The sequence below is a fragment of the Microtus pennsylvanicus genome, chromosome 13 (assembly GCF_037038515.1).
Source record: "Microtus pennsylvanicus isolate mMicPen1 chromosome 13, mMicPen1.hap1, whole genome shotgun sequence".
Taxonomy (NCBI): Eukaryota; Metazoa; Chordata; class Mammalia; order Rodentia; family Cricetidae; genus Microtus; species Microtus pennsylvanicus.
The window spans coordinates 32,706,117-32,724,003 of record NC_134591.1 but is presented as its reverse complement, the minus strand read 5'-3'; the positions used below and the strand labels follow the sequence as shown (position 1 = coordinate 32,724,003).

Here is a 17,887-nt window from a genome sequence, read left to right as displayed (position 1 = left end):
ACTCAATACATATATCCTATAGAATAAAATGACCTTTAATTACTAGATGTGTTTCCTCACAGACTCATTCACTCAAGAGACACTAAACAAATGCTTGCCATGACAGGCACAACACAGGACAATCTATGGTCCAATGAGTCCTACAGATTCTGCTAATCAATTGTGATATCATATGAAATCTAGATGGATGGGCAGCTCTGGGCCTAGCCTTTGATAGAATGATGTCACCAGTTGTGCTGTGCTTACAAGGAATGTTTAACAGTCGTCTAGTGAAGTAAAGGGATGGACATTTTAGATCAGTTTAGGTGACATCAAAACAGGATGATGACAGTGAAGAAGGTGGCTCCTTGTTGAGCATGTGGGGACTCTACTTCCTTCCACCTCATAGTCTCTTAGCTTTCTCTGTAGTAGTTCACAGAACTATTACAGGAATATTATATAAATAAGAGAAAGTCTTGTCAGCCTGAAGTGGGCTGTGGTATACAACTTAGATATTAGCACTTACTTCAAGCTAGCTGTGACAATGGGACCCCAACATACAATGGTCCTGAATATGCCTCTTATGATCACTGTATGTATAAAATTACTCAATATATTCCAAGTCACTGTTAAGATGTCTTCTATGAGTTGAAGCTCATTCCATTTTCTTTCTTTTCCTTTTATTCATTTTTAAATATTATCAGAGCAGACTCCTGAGAACCCAGGTCAATTTTTGCACATTAGCCAGGATTCTGTGACATGAATGCTGCATGAGCCCATCATCACTGTCTCTTGGTTCTGCCCCTCCATCTTTTTGTTGCTTTCATTACCAGAGCACTCTTCTAAATTACATTCTAATATTTAAATATCCACAGTTATTTTGCTATTGCTTCTGTTATTATAGCTATTTATACAAAAAAGCCAGCAACAGATATTTTCAATTACTGTGAATCCCATGCATGCAGGCCATCGAGGTTGTTCAGTGGGTTAGGGCACTTGCTGAAATACTTGGCAATCTGAATTTGATCTCCTGGACAAATATGGTAAGAGGAGAGAACAGACTCCCCAAAGATGTCCACTGACACACACACACAAAACCAATGAATAAAATGATGTAAAAATATTTTTTCCTTATTCTGTGCTACCTACTCTGTGCATGCTACAAAGTATGCTCACACAGTGAGTCACAAAGTGGCATACATTGTTTCTGCCTGTTCTGACTGCAGAATACCAGAGTTAGAGAATTTGCTTATTTACTGAAATCTATGTACTAATATATTCATACAGAGATACACACTATAACATCATCCACTCATTGATTCATATTAATGAATCTGTATGGTGAATCTCATTCTTGAAGTTGATTTCAGTTTAGGACAGTTCAAAGAAAAGAAAATCAAGACCATTTATACAAACCAAGGTGTATCATTTACAGGGAAATAAAGACCTATCATCATGATTACCATTTGCTACACATATGTCTGCCATCCCTGGACACAGAGTTATGAGTACATTTGCCTCTAACTATTGAAATATGTTACAGCTTGTGAAGAAGTATGGGGATGTTATGAGTCTGGATTTTGGGATCATGTCTTCAGTGATTGTAAGCAGCCTGCCTTTAATCAAAGAAGCCTTTACTCAACTGGAAGAAAACTTTATGAGTCGCCCTAAATTTCCTATGCAAAACCATGTCTTTAACGAAAATGGTAAGATTTTCATTTGTTATTAGATATGCACTGTAATTTTTTTCCTTCAAAAATTTACACTTCCTCCCCTCCTCCCATTCACATCCTGTTCCCCCACTCACCCTCCTCACTCCCCCTCCCTCCTTAAGAGAGGGCAGGGAATCCTGCCCTGTGGGAAGTCCAAGGCCCTCTGCCCTCCATCCAGGCCTTTGCATCTCAAGATTAGGATTCCTAAATGCCAGTACATGCAGTACAAATAAGTCCCAGTGCCTTTATCAATGGCTTCTCAGTCAGCCCCCATTGTCAGGCACATTCAGAGCATTCTGTTTCATCGCATGTTCATTCAGTCGTGGTCCAACTGGATTTGGTGGGATCCCATTAAAACAGGCACACTGTCTCAGTGGGTGGACCAACCCCGCGCGGTCCAGACTTCCTTGCTCATCTTCTTCCTCCATCTGCTCTTCAACTGAACCTTGGGAGCTCAGTTCGTTGCTCTGATGAGGGTCTCTAACTCTTTCTCCATACATAGCCAGATGAGGATTCTATGGTGATATTTGAGATAAACATTAGTGTGATAGTGGGGCAAGGCCAGTTCAGGCACCCTCTGCTCTGCCGCCAAAGGACATACCTGGGGACATCCCCACAGTGTTTCCTTTCTACTTCATCTTGCTTATATCTGCTTATACTGTATCATTAAAGTCATGAGGATCTCTAGGCTCCTAGCCAACATTACAATTTGTTAGTATGAATACCTTATATTATTGTCAAATAAAGTCATAAATTGAACACAGAATTTAAAATCTTTTAATCGAACAAAACAGCATCTTAGGCCCTTTCTAATTACTGTTTGGAATAATTATAGATCAATTCACTGTGTTGTCTGTTGTAAGAAGCAGAGTGCTAGACATCTGTCTTAGAATTGCTTTACTGTGATGAAATACCATGATCAGAGACACTTGGGGAGGAGAGGGTTTTTCGGCTTATGCGTTCATATACACTATTCATTCCAAATGAAATCAGGACAGAAACATGGGGCAAGGACCCGAAAGCAGGAGCTGGCACAGAGGCCATGGAGGAGTACTGCTTTCTTTCTTGCTCCTCATGCTTTATTCAGCCTGCTTTCTTAAAGAAAACAGGACCACCAGCCCAGGGTTAGCAGCATCCACGTGGGATGGACCCTCGCACACCAAATATTTATTAAGAAAATGCCCTAAAGCCTTGCCCACAGCCCTATCTTATGTAGGCATTTTCTCAATAGAGGCTCCCCCCTGTAGAACAATTTTAGCTTATGTCACATTAATATAAAGGCAGTCAGCACAGTAAAACTTAATACCAGGGATTAAATAGTAAAGCAGTATCAATGCAGAAGGTGTTTAATCAAAGATTTCTAACATTGTGTGAGGATTCTGGAAAATCTTCTATGAGTAAATGATATCCATTTAATGACCTGAAAGAATAATTAGTCAAGAGGATATAATATCCTTGAAAGAACAAAAAGGAGAGATGTCTTGAGAAATGGAAAGACATCCAGTGTTGCAAGCATGGTATTTAAAGGACATAATTAAGCTCTCTTGATACTTCTGAGCTACATCAGAAAGAGCACAAGCAGTGTTTGCTAAATGCTGATTTTTATTCTAGCAGCCAGGAAGACTTCTTAGTGGTTTCAAGCAGAGTAGTTCTTAGGATATCAGGTAGAGAGAGAAGGAAAGACATTAAGAAACTTGTTTTAGATATGAAGGGTGGAAGCTTACACTCTCCAGTTGCTAAACTAAACTGTGAATTAGACCAGGGTGATGGCATTGAAGCCTTATAAACACAAGTCCAGGCATGCCAAGAGGATGCCAAAATGACTCCATGATCTAGATGCCAGGAAATCAGGATACTGAGATACTCCACCAGAAGTTTGATGGCTAACCTTGGTTGTCAACTTATCTTCATTTGTAACCAACTAAAATCCTCAAAACTGGGTAAACAAATGAGGAGTCTTATGCCTTTGGAATTTTTGAGGTGAGAAGACCTATCCTAAATATGCATCATTGGAGATCAGAAGACCCACCCTAGATTTGGGCCACACCTTCTGGTTGCAGCCCATATAAAAGGATATGGAAAAAGGAAGCTTTTGCCTTTTGTTTTCTTGCCCATCTTCTCACTGGCAAGTTCAGCTATCCTGCTGATGAAAAATTCCTTCACTGGTATGAGAATCTACTTTTCTAGGATTCCAGTGTATCCAGAAAGCTATCTGAGACATCCAGCCTCATAGATTAAACAATCATAGCATTATTGGCCTTTCCATTTAGGGTCAGCCATTTTTAGACTAGCTTATTCGGCACTCTGATAAATACTGCTTTAATATCTCTAGATCCATTCTATCACTTCTAGTCCTTAGAGCAGTGGGACAACACCCTCTTGGGGATTGAACAACCCATTCACAGGGGTCACTAAGACTGTTGGGAATATCAGATACTTACAGTATGATTCATAACAGTATACAAACTATTGTTGTGAACTAGCAAAAAAAAAAACAAAAGTACATGACAACACAAGGAACTGTATTAATGGTTACAGCATCAGGAAGGTTGAGAACCACTGCTTTAGAGAACCAAAACTAGTACAGATTGTTGTACCGGTAATGGTTTCGGGCATTTTGCTTGACATAAATGAAAAGACATATATATGCATATTAAACACAAAGTGTAGATGGTTTGGTTCTGGGGATAATTAGATTTGATCACCTCATTAATACCTAGTTATCATGTTCCTTATAATTTTACTTTACCTTTGCATCTCATTTTTCTATCCATTGTAATAAATCTGAAGTCTTCTGGTAATTACTTTTGGGTTTTTCTAAGAATATTAAAATTAAAGAATATATTAAAATTACTTACTAAACAGCAACATTGTAAGCCACCAGATGCTAGCCACTATGCTCCTTGCATTGTGCTATTGTCTCTAGACAGCTGTCAAGTCTGTTATTGGCCCTTCTTCTTTACATCATACATGTGACCATCCCGTTTGTCAGATAGTTTTAAATCAGAATCACAGTGCTATAACGCTGCATTGCTTCTTTCCAGGACTGATCTTCTCCAGTGGTCAGACATGGAAGGAGCAAAGAAGGTTCGCTCTGATGACTCTGAGGAACTTTGGGTTGGGAAAGAAGAGCTTAGAGCAGCGCATACAGGAGGAGGCCCATCACCTTGTGGAGGTTATAAAAGAGGAGAAAGGTGGGCATTCCACAGGGTGGGGGTGGGAGGCTGTGGCCCTCTCATTCATTAAACAGAATCCACCTAAGTACTAAGTGCTTGTCCTGGACTGTGCACTGTGCTGAGCACGGAGCATTGAACATGTAGCCATGACTTTGCCCCAAAATTCGCAGCTAATCACACAAATGGTCACTAGACTCGCTGCTGCCTTAAGGCCTGGTTGTTAGTCTTGTTTTCCAGATATAATCAGATTCTTTAGTGTATGTTAAACCTCATATCAAGCTAATCCAGAGCCTCTTACATAGCTCTCTGTTATGTATGTTTCTCTGTCATGTGGAATTAGAAAACCAATATCTTTAAAAGATGCATCTTTTTTCTTGATCTACCTCCAGGACAGCCTTTCGACCCTCACTTCAAGATCAACAATGCTGTTTCCAATATCATTTGCTCCATCACCTTTGGGGAGCGTTTTGAGTACCATGACAGTCAGTTTCAGGAGCTGCTGAGGTTACTGGATAAGGCTGCGATTTTGACTTCTTCAAAGATGGTCCGGGTAAGCATTCTAGGTTCTTTTTGAGGGGGAGAAAATTGGACTAGGGCTAATTCGAGTACAAATAGGTTCTTTCTTTTGATTTCCAGGAATATTTGAACCTAAAATGTCTTTGAGTTGAGTTTGTTACTAATTTAACTCTTGATTTGGATGCTTTCAATAAGAAAACTTACTGTGTACAAAAAATGTTTCTAATATTTGAATGAAGTACCAACATTTATGTGGGATCTATGCTTGCCCAAATGCTGCTCTTTTTAAAGGAATGGAGATATTTATTGTTGATTTTGCCTTTTTCTCTCCCATGTGTCTTCATACCTCACATGCAAACCACAGGCATACTTTCTAGCTATCCTCCTCTGTACGTGTTTCTCCTTGTTAACTTGTTGTCATTGTTCATTAACTGTTTCTCAGTGGTAGACATCCAGTTGTGTCTAAGTTAGAGTTTGTATTAATAACACTGTTGTGAATATTTTAATTGTCCATGCTGCCACATCCATTCATTTTTCTTGTGTTTTCACTAAGACATAAACCTTTACCCCCATATTGTTAGGTTGTCTGTCCCTGTGCTCATTCCTATATAAATGTTCCTTTTAGACTTCTCTTAGATGTCTCAGAAATGATCTGGTAGGTTGAGCTTTCATCTTTATTTGGTTCTAGAGTGTTGACAATTTTCTCAATGTTTTTTCAATGAGCCGCTGTTCATTCAAAAATTTATTTTTTAGTCTCCTTGCTATTTTTTGTTTTATTACACTGTGGTATGTTTAGATATGGAAGATTATTTCATTCTTGTGTATTTGCTAAGACTTGGTTATTTATTTTAGAGAAAATTCCAGGTGCAGCTAAGAAGAAAATATTTTTGGTTTTATTTAGATGAAATGCTCTTAAGATGTCTGTTAAGTCCATTTAATTTATGGTACAGTTGAGCTCTGAAGCTTCTCTGTTGGTTTTTGCTTGGGATTGCCTATGCTGGAATGATAGTGGAATACTCACATTTCCATGATTATTTCATGAGACTCTGTCTAAACTTTATATTCATTGTTAATTGTTTTATGGAATTTGGAGTCCCAAATTATGATGCATGCTTATTTACAATTGTTCTAACTAATGAATTGTTCCTTTTATGAATGTGTTATGGCCTTCTTTATCTCCTCTAGCTAATTTTGAATAACTTGTTTCTAGTTTCTGTTTGCTTGCTGGATTTACTAAGGTATTATGGAGAGAGGTTAAGTAGTCATGGTAATTATGTCAGTGGTTTGTTTGTTTTGTTTTGTTTTTTCTGGTTGCTTGGATTCCTTGGTTTTTACTTTACTTCGATTACTAATAAGGATTTGCTTGTTTACTGTGCTAGACATGATGGATTCCTTCCTGGCCCTTCTTTATCCAGCTGTTCTCAGACCATTTATTCTTCCCTGTGTTCTCATGATTGAGTCTCATCTTTCTTCCTTCTCTGTGTTCAGCCCTCACTTAAGTATCTTCTTCATGGCTGTCTTGATGATCTATTCAGTCACTGCATGTCAGTGGGAATATTTCCATTAGAAATTAATTATTTAAATTTAATTACTGTCCATATTGCAATGTGTACATGTTGGTGTGGATGTTGGGCTTGTACAAGCAGCACCTTTACTAACTGAACCATCTCCTGGGATAAACCACTTACAACATTAAATATTGCTTCTTTGATTTATGATTTTGATTTACTATGTTGTTTCTATTTAGTCATGTTTAATTGAGGATCTAAATAACTCTTGCATTTGAATGTCTTTTTGCTTTTCTAACTTTGGAAACTTTCTGTTATAAATTCATTTAATTTGTTTTCCCTCCCTTTACTCTTAGTTCAGCTTCTGAAATAAAATCCTGCACATATCTAGGTCTCTTGATTATATCACAGTTCTTCATTCTGCCTGTGGTCATTATTTCCATTTTTTGTTGCTTATCTTGGAGTGCAGCTTCTCATCAGCAATTCTCCCTTCTGGATCTTCTCTGTGGTGGAGACTGTTGGTGTTTTCTGCTTTGGTTTTTTATTTGTCTTCTTTTGATTTGTCTTGTTTTGCTCTTGGTTCAGCTTTAAAATGTCCAACACTTTTATTTCTTGTTTGTTTTGATAAAATCTCAGTTTCCTTGCTGTATTTTTTTCTGTTCTGCCCAATTTTTATCTTTATGCTGATTCTCTCCTATTTCCCCTGTTTCCTCCACTCGGCTGACTTTCACCTCTAGAACCCACACTGGACTCCTTTGCTTCATTGTAGCTCCTTTCAATCTCTCATCATCTTGATCAGAAAATGCTTGAACACCCAACATTTGACATATTCCAGGATCTTGGGAGGCATAAAAATATACACTATCTTGAAACAGAAAGTGACATTATATTGTCTCCATGATCTTCTCCCTAATTAGCTCTATAACATCTTCCCGTGGATAATGAAACATCTTCCTGGATCACACCAAACAACACTGGCTACCTGGAGACAACTGAAATCATATATTTCTGATATAGTTGAAAATCACCGCAGAGACTGGAACCCTGATGAGCCAAGAGACTTCATTGATGCTTTCCTCACGGAAATGACAAAGGTGGGGAAGACAGTCTCTGTGTCTTCTTACAGAAAGGGTGGGGTAAAATAGCTTCCAATTGATTGAGCAGCAGGCTAGCACAAAGGTAGGGATTTGGCATAGCAGAGATTTATTCTCTCATAGTTCTAGATTGGTCCTGTAATCCTGCCAGACAGACAGTCAACTTTGGGAAACAATAGAAATGTCATTGTCTTGTTTCTCCCATCTCCTAGTGGACATTGCTATTTGTTTCTGTGGTTCCAAGCTTCATCTTCGGTGCCAAGATTATATCACTTTTTCCTTTCTGATCCTTTTACAGCTCATTTCTCCTGTTCTAACCATGGAGGCCCTTCTCATAAAGATAACTCAGGATAACCTTTCCTCCTGAAATGGATCATATCCTGAAGATCTATTTTTGTGCATTGAGAAACATGCCATGGTGGCAAAGATGACAAGATGAACATATCTGTAGAGATTTTGAAGTATAACACAGGAGTAATATTTTATAAATACATGATAACATAATTTCGTTTGTTGGGGTCTTTAGAAATAAAGGGTTGGCTACCATTTGGCTAGTGGTTCTGGAAATGCCCAGATTCTTCCTTATTTTTTCCTTCTTTGGTCCTTCTCCCATATCTGAAGGAGATAGATGCAAAAATATAAGTAGCAGTTAAACTTCAGAGCTTTCTTTTGTTATGAGTTGGTCCAGTGCTGGTTACCCTTCCCAACTCAAACCCCACTGCAACAGACAAACTTCAGCTATGTAAGTGGTAGAGTTTATAATTCATATAGAGCTGAGGCTTTCCCTGGACTCCATATGAACACTATTCAATAATAGACTAAGGCAAGAAGACACTGAGCAAACATATTAGTGAGCTGTGGATTAGTGTGACAACATTATATGGGAGCAACAACTGAATAAAGAAACATGTCATCTGGCCAAGCTTCAGAACATTTCAGTTCATCAAGGTGAATGGCAAAGCAGCTAAGCTCTTGGTGCAAAGGGCTATGGTGGAGGTTTTCACATCACAGTGCTTTAGGAAACAGAAAACAAGAAAGGAACCATGGGTTTGGTGTAACGCTAGGTGTTACCCACTCCTCCCTTCAGCTAGATGATATTTTTCTACTTTTAAGAATTTCCCCAAATACTACCAGTGCAAGGAACCAGTATTTAAAACATGAACCTCTGGGGAAGCATGTTGGATTCAAACCATACTGAAAAATGTAAGGTCTTGATCCTCTTGGTCCGAACAGGCCTCTGGCAAATACTTATCACTAAATCTGTCATAGAAGCTTCAACTTACTTGATCATGGGTTCCTCTTCTGCCTGGGTCACAATGGTAAATGTGTATGTGTGTGTTTATTATCTTTTCTCTTATTTCAACTTCCTGATATAATTGATTTAAAAATTTTAAGCCCAGAGGAGGAGGCAAATCCTTTACCATATGAAGTACAGGCTTGAGAACGACATTATTTAGAGCAGTATTAACAAACTGATGCTTCTAGAGGAAGTGAGAAAGATGATGTTTGTCATAAAGAACTATTGATGGAATCAGTGCGGTTTTGACCTTGCAAGATGATGCAGATTGGAGAATCAGTGAACACAGAAAACGGATATTCATCTTTCTGGTACCAGCGAAGCCAACTGTTGAATATCAAGACAGCATCACTCTGAATGATTTAATGCAATTCATTCTCAGTGGATCGGTGTTATGAGACAATCAAAAGTTCTCTGACTGAACACATACACACTGTCTTTTCTAGCACCCTGACAAAACTACTACAAGTTTCAATGAAGAAAGCCTCGTCTGCAGCACTCTGGATCTCTTCCTTGCTGGAACAGAGACAACATCCACGACCCTGCGCTGGGCTCTGCTCTACATGGCTCTCTACCCAGACGTCCAAAGTGAGATGTGGTGACAGCATCTAACCAAGGCAGAATGGGTTCAGAAGACAGGATGGGGGAGTGGAAAGTCGCATGTGTGAGGCGATGTGAGACTCTGAAGGTAGACAAAAACCAAAGTGTACTGGTAATAAACTATCCAGTAAAAAAGTATTTATTTATAAAAGTCTGAATAGACACTGATATGAGCTTAGCATAGACATACTGATTACCTCTTCAGGATATGGAAACTCATACCTATGCTGTAGACTTGAATAAAGTTATAGAGTTTACAGTTTTCTAAATCAGATTTTCTAGGGGGTAGAGAACTTTATTTCCTCAAAATCATGAGATTAGATGAGATAAAAGCATATACATTTTGAAAGACAGCTTTCTCTGTCTTTAGAAGAAAACATTAAACTTTAAAACTTAATGGAGCCTCCCGTTTCCTTGAAGAAAAAGTCCAGGCTGAAATTGACAGAGTGATTGGCCAGGAGAAGCAGCCCAGCTTGACTGACCGAGACTCCATGCCCTACACCAATGCTGTTGTCCATGAGGTGCAGAGGATGGGAAATATCATCCCTCTAAATGTTCCCAGGGAAGTGACAGTGGACACCACGCTGGCTGGATTCCATCTTCCGAAGGTAAGTAGGCTAAGAAATGGAAGTTTGCTAATCACCAACCCTCTGTGCGTCTAGTCCATATGTTACTTGAGTTTTTGCTGCCTTCCCTAGGGCACCATACTTCATACCAATTTGAGTGCACTGCACCTGGACCCCAATGAATGGGCCACCCCAGATATCTTCAATCCAGAGCACTTTTTGGAGAATGGAGAGTTTAAGAAGAGAGAATCCTTTCTGCCTTTCTCAATGGGTGAGTTGTGATGAGCAGGAGGGGGTTCAGAGCTCCACCTTATCCCTCTCTTCTTTCTGGAATCCTTACAGATGAGCCTTTCCATGTACCTCCATTTTGCAGATGGTTTCAGTCAGTACCCAAATACACACACATACAGTGTCAATCCGTCCTTGTTTCTGATGGACATTTGAACTTCCTTTGTTCTGTTCTCTACCTCAATGACAACACAGTCCTACTCCATGCCTTTTTGAGACCAACAAAGCTGAATTCCCGCCATTGTGTAGACATTTTGAGTTCTTTTTAAGGGATGGCTTCTTACAATGAAGAGAGTTGAGTTTGGGTGTTTTTAGTTGTTAGATAGTTTTAACTGGCATTTGCTTAATGTGAATAGGCTTCTAGCCCATGAACAATCCCTGAATAGGTCTTATCTTTCTAAATTGGATCCAAGTTGTTAAATGTCCTTAGTACATGTTTCTGCTGCACCTGACACGCAGGAAAGGAAGTGCAGTGATGACTCTTTCTCCCTTGTGCTTTCTGCCAGGCAAGTGATTAAAGACTTCAGTGGCAGTGGTGTGGAATCAATAACCAAACGTTCTGGCATATTATAGATATTGACTTCTATATGTAATTTGGCCACTCTTTAATTTCATATCTGTGTTCTAACCTTTAACCAACAAAAACAAACAACCTGAAAGCAGGAAAGTGTGGGACAGAAGATGAAGCAGAGCTGCCCCTTGAAGCATGCGTCCCATTGCAGCCTTCCAAGCTGGAATCAATGAGCACTGCAGAGAAAAGGACACAGACCTAGACAAATGTGCTTCTCCCAGAGCTCAGTGTCCACCAGGTTTCCTCACACAGAAGCTTGTGTTTCCTAACACTGTCTGTAGAAGGTGACTAAATGCTGCAATAAGGCACACTGAAATGCTTGATATGATCATTAAGTTTGCCTGATTATCTAAGGCAGTGTCACATCTCATGATGCGGAGGCTTGGACCAGTAGGAGACTGCATTTGCCTGCACAGCTAGTGTTGATCCAGAGCTGGTGTTTCTTGGGGCTGGGCTGCCCTTGGTTTGTTCTGACCTCTTTGTCTTTCCATCTGGCACTGTCTGACCCTTTGCTCACTGTTCATAACTCATTTTAATAGGAAATCTGATAAGACTCTGTCCAGTCTTCCTGTTTATAAAACATGATAAATAATTGAATCCTTCACTTATTCTACTCTTCTAAGTTAACCCTCTCACACCTTCAGATATGTCTCTCACATTTCTCTCCTGCTCCCCTTACAGCAAACCCTCTGGACAAACATGAGTCACATTTTCAGGGTTACACAGCACTTCCTGAGTAAGCAATAAAAAACAGAGCCATACTGATCACGCAGTTTCTCTCAGGCTATGAAGGTCGTTCTGGCTGTGCATGGTGAGTAAAGTAAGCTCTGAGTAGTCAGGGTTCCCAGACAGAAAAGGACATTGAAATTCAGGCTTTAAACAAAAAACAGTTGCTTTAACCTTGAGGTGGAAAATCCATAGAGAAGTCCCTTGCTGAGAATGTTCTCTCTCTACAGTTGTTTCATGCCTGATTTTGAACCAGCAATAAACACCTGGGAAATTGTCCTTGCATATTCGTCTCTAGGGGCTACCAGATATTGATATCCAGAAACAACCAGATTGTTTTCAATATGTCCTGAAGTTTAAAATTAGCTGTTGTTAAGACTGAGGACACTTTTACACTCCTATGTCAGTCTGAGTAATGAGAAGTATCCTATATGCTTAGTAGGTGGAATATATTCATGAGATAAACATACAATCAGTGGGGAAAATACCGATAGCTGACACATGAGAAAAACTAAAGACAAATACAACCAGTCATCTACAGCCAGTGACCTCATAGTCTTTTCCAAGTGGGGCTTCCCATCAGAGAGTTATTAGGTCAATCTGTTAAATACGAGCTGTATCATCTGCGATATGTATTACTTCGCCTGTGACACCTCTCATTGCTATTGTCCCACTGAAGACCTTTTATCCTGGAGTTCCAATTTCAGTGGAACATTCCACATTCAGACACATATGAGACATAAACTGCTGGACACAAAACCCTGTGACAGTTCAAGATTTACAGAAGGAAAATGGAAATGCCAGTCCCTGAAGGTACTAATGCCAAATAAGAAAGTATCTCGTCTTCTGTTTCATTTCCTGCAGGAAAGCGAGCTTGCCTCGGAGAACAATTGGCCAGGTCTGAGCTCTTTATTTTCTTCACTGCTCTTGTGCAAAACTTTACTTTCAAGCCACCAGTCAATGAGAAGCTGAGCCTGAAGTCTAGATTTGGCATCACCGTTTCCCCAGTCAGTCACCATCTCTGCGCTGTCCCTAGACTGTGAAGTCAGAGACAGAAAGAGAAAGGAGAACAGGAACTACCTAGCAATCCTCTGAGCCACTGGGGATGTTCATATGTGAAGGGAGAGAAGGAAGGTAAACAGGAAAGGATGGGAAGATTAGGCTACAGTTATTGGATCAATATCCTAAACCGCTGTGTCCTGTAAATTGGTGGTGGATATGTCACTTATAAATCTTTTCATGTAAGAGTTGCAAAGAGAATGATAGTTCCTCCTGTAAAGAAAGTGTTGTAAATATGAAAGGTGGGTTAGAGACTGCATGGAAATCATTAAAGTCATATCATAAATTGTACCTTCAGTTTGCTTCCTGCCTCCTTCATAAATGTACACTGGCTTCTAGATGTTAAATTGTTTCTTATGAAACTGGTACAGAGATCTTTTCTCCATCTCATAGCCTGTGGAGGCTTGCTGAGAACAGAACTTATGTACACTTCTTTCTGGAATGGTGTGCTTTGAGGTCATTTTCTTAGCTGTCAGTGGACTCTCCAAAACTAAAGAGAGTACAGGGTTCTCCTAAAAATTTAAGGTACCTAAGATGAGACCAAATTTTACTTAGGAAATAGACCTGCTTCTGTGCACAAAGTGGATACATATTTCCCAAAATGATTCTTATTATACTCAAGTGCCAGTTTATGCCATTCAATTTATAGGCTGGCTTCGGTCTACAATCTGGAATATGTAATTTACCAGATATTGCTCCATGGAGTGGTGAGAGACATATGTTCTTGTTCATATGTTCACCTAGGCACACAGTTAATTTTTTTACTCAAAATAGAATTGAAAATTACTTGTGAAATGAAGGGTATCAGGCAAAGGCACACTGAAAAACCTCTGTTCTGCACTGTGGATGGATTCTTAAAAGAAATCCCATACTAGCTCAGAACTGTGAAATAGATGGTTATTTATTTAGGGGTAGACTCACAAATCAGAATCCTCTGTTGAACAGGGATCAGAAAACTAATCCCGTAACCAGAACAAAAAGGCTGAAAAGGGGTCCGGATGCGTGCTCTACATTGGCATAGATAGTATACGAGGCCATGCCCCAGTGGGCCTGTAACCACTAGCTGTAAGACTTCCTATAGCACCTCCCCATTTTGTTTAAATAATAGAGTTCTAAGTTTAATATAAAATTATAGTGGGAGGAGGGGGAGAAGAATGGGAGGAGGGGGAGGGAAATGGGAGGCTGGGAGGAGGTGGAAATTTGTTTTTTTTTCTTTCTTTTCTTTATTCTTTTTTTATCAATAAAAAAAACTAAAAAAATAAAAAATAAAATTATATACAATAAGAACAAATATATTCAATAATTATCCTATCCTAACTAGTTTAAATCTTGTATAATAAATAAATTGGTCACGTCATGAGAGGAAAGAAACTACAGCTATCTAGTCTTCAATCCCATCAAAGATCTGAGAAGGGAAATGATATTACTTGAGTAAGCAGGAAGCATGATCAAGTAACTTCCAAAAATGTGCAACAAATGACAGAGACCACCCATAGTCTCATTTGCAACATTGACGCAACCAACTTTGGCTAAGGCCTAGAATCACTGGCATACCATTTTCAGAGGAAAGAAATTTTTCAAAACTGTATTATCCTGTCTTGGCAAGATTTGACAATCCTGCTTATCCATTTCCGGATAGCATGTATCTTGTCAGTGATTTAGGTATGGGCATTTCTTTGCCCAAAGGCCAGTTTTGCCAAGAAGAAAACAAACTCCAAGTGGATTGTCATTGGTGCTCAACATTCTCTCAGGAGTATATAGGTGCTGCCAGGAGCAATTGTGTCTCACGTCAACAGAACCCTAAGTTTGTTAAAGGTCATATTCTACAGCTCTTTGAAGTAGTTGAAGATTACCTATCTATGCAGAATATAATCTCTATAAGAACCTGATTAGTCTAACTATAAGTATGGCAAACATAGATGACTATTGATCTATAATCCTTAATACCTATATAACTTAAAGACTAAGACTTCATATTAGAATATTATAAACAATTGTGTAACAAATGAGAACAAGGACCTCAAAATGTAAACAATGCATAAGTATCTTGATCAGAGGTAGAAATGTACATTGCAATATGATAAATATATATGAATCTAAAAATGTTTTAAGCAGAGGTAGAAGCATGCATGCATACAATATTCAATGTAATTTAACTTTGTATCAATATATAAGAATCTATACCAATATAATTGCCTTAAATAATTACAAGTATTCACTTTATTACTCATTATTATTAGTAGTAGTAGTAGTAGTAGTAGTAGTATGAGTAAGCTCATGCTAATCTATTATGCCACGCAATTCCCCCCTGTGTTTCAAAGAGAACTCTGAGCCTATGAAACTCCCCCCAACCCCAACCCTATACCAATTATAATCAACCCCTAACTGATGTTCCTAACTTTGTTGAAAGAGGGGATGTGGTCTTCTAGAATTACTTCCAGCTGCCATGGGGGTAATGTTCTTTTTATGAGATCCTGAGAAATTAAAATGATGGTTAAGTTCCAAGATTACTGACTTCTATTATTGCAAATAGTCTCTGAGTATTTGGTACTGGTTTTCTGAGCTTCCTATTTGGAGGTCTGGCCAGAACGTGGGGGGGGGTGCACCATTTCAGCTAACCAAGTTGGAACTATCTTGAGCAGCTGGGACCCAAAACAGGTCTTGTAGTAGTGCTATCTGCATCATGATGTCATATCAACCAGGTGGAGTCGGTTTTGTGAGGCCCATCTTCTTCCTGGAAGCTTCAAAGATCACTGCAGGATAATTCATTGTTCATTGTGAAAAAATAAAACATTATTTTATAGATAAATACAGACATATATATTCAATGAAAGGTACAATAGAAACAAAAATATATATGAAGAAAAGTAAAATTTTCTATCAATTCTTTTTATGTCTGTCTCATACCAAATGGCTCTTGACATGATTCAGAAACTCTTAATTTTTATTTTAACAACATGGTTGGATTTAGAGAGAGACAGAGCCAGTGTTCAACTCAAAAGCCACTCTATATATTCATTAATATATATATACATACATATAAATGTATATGATTTAACATTTATACTTATGAATCATATTTGATTTTCTTGATGATCCTTATTGGGTAATTATTTTTCCATCTGTTATCATCCTTACCATCTGTGTGGTTGTCACCATTGTGGATGAGCTGTCATTTCTCTTTTTCAAGGGGTTTCTCCTTTTCAAAGTGAATCTTTATTAATTTTGATGGTATCCATACTTTTTCTTCTCATGTGGAAACAAGAGCAAAACCCCTTCCCCAATGTAGCACATCTCCTGGCTTCCATTTGAGGTCAACACATCCTTCAAATAAACCAGTTGATTTGAATCAGAAGACTTTTCTATTATCCAATGTCTCTCTGCTGCTGTTGTCCCCTTCTTATTAGCTTTAAGAAAATTCAAGGTCAATAAAGCATTATGTAATCTATTTTGGGGGGGTATTTTCCACTCCTTTCTGTTGGTTTAATATCCTTTATAGTTTGATTTGATCTTTCTATAACTGCTTGACCTGTAGGATTGTGTGGTAAACCTGTAATATGCCTAATATTATAATAAGCAAAAATATGTTTCATTTTTCTAGAGACGTATGCTGGATCATTATCTGTCTTTATTTGGGCAATTTTCTTACTGTTCTATTGCTGTAAGGAGACCTCACAACAGAAGCAACTCTTACAAAATAATGTATTGAGTTGGGACCTGGCTTACACTTTACAGGGTTAGCCCGTGACCTGCATATGTGGCTTGAGGAGAAGGTACTGGGGCCGCTTGAATGACAGGTATTTGTTCACACTGATACTCTGAGATTGCTAATAAAGATAAATTTGAATAAGGGAGCAGAGTTAGTGATTAGCTGACCAGAATTAGCCATAAAATTTTGGAGTACCCAGAATACATATAGAGAGACACAAGAAGTAATAGCGAAGGGCTTAGAATTGATTGATCACCTCCCCAGTGCTGGAACAGCAAGTGCTTGCTGCAACATCTGACATTTTTACATAGGTATTACAAATGCAACTCAAGCCCTAATACTTGTAAAGAAATCAATGGATTTGAATAAGTCATCCCTCAAACATGGCTTAGTTATTTATTTATAGAAAACACACAGACATGCAGGAGATAAATGCATATGTATATATATATATATATATATATATATATATATGCACACTATACATATAGTATGTATATATACATGTTATACATTACATATGCATATACAGGTCCTAATTTAAAACACATTTCCAAAGCCGGGCGGTGGTGGCCCACGACTTTAATCCCAGCACTCGGGAGGCAGAGGCAGGCGGATCTCTGTGAGTTTGAGGCCAGCCTGGTCTAGAAGAGCTGGTTCCAGGACAGGAACCAAAAGCTACGGAGAAACCCTGTCTCAAAAATAAAAAAAAAACACACATTTACATAGAAAGGTCATTTTTTCAGGAAAGTTTAAAACCAATTGAGTTAAAGATTAGGATTGACTTCTAGAGCCAGCTCCAAAATAGCAACAGATTCAAAGAATATGTTTAAAAAATTTTTGTGTTTGTGTTTTTCAAATAACTTTGTGGTTCCTTATTTCCATAAATAAGTTCTGAGTCTATGTTATGTGTCTCATATTGAACTTTAGAGCAGGAAAGCATGGGACAGGAGATGAAGCAGAGCTGCCCCTATGAGCATGCGTCCAACTGCAGACTTTCCAAGCTGCAGTCAGCGAGCACTGCAGAGAAAAGGACACAGACCTAGACAAATGTGCTTCTCCCAGAGCTCAGTGTCCACCAGGTTT

General features: G+C 38.7%; 1 protein-coding gene across 3 annotated transcripts in view; it reads left to right on the top strand.

The window, feature by feature from the left end:
• The window catches only part of LOC142834439 (cytochrome P450 2J3-like), an 86,054-nt gene that overhangs the window by 4,526 nt on the left and 63,641 nt on the right, over window positions 1–17,887 (top strand). The window contains exons 2-9 of one of the 3 annotated variants that reach the window (XR_012907582.1): window positions 1,523–1,685; window positions 4,736–4,885; window positions 5,257–5,417; window positions 7,809–7,985; window positions 9,729–9,870; window positions 10,303–10,490; window positions 10,581–10,719; window positions 12,898–13,167. Coding sequence is in view for 2 of the 3 variants with exons in the window: in XM_075947045.1 (XP_075803160.1) it covers window positions 1,523–1,685; window positions 4,736–4,885; window positions 5,257–5,417; window positions 7,809–7,985; window positions 9,729–9,870; window positions 10,303–10,490; window positions 10,581–10,719; window positions 12,898–13,076 (1,299 nt within the window). In the remaining variant the exon portion in view is untranslated. Of the gene's footprint in view, window positions 1–1,522; window positions 1,686–4,735; window positions 4,886–5,256; window positions 5,418–7,808; window positions 7,986–9,728; window positions 9,871–10,302; window positions 10,491–10,580; window positions 10,720–12,897; window positions 13,390–17,887 lie in introns of those variants that run through there. The other 2 variants (XM_075947045.1, XM_075947046.1) reach the window with 2 other exon arrangements.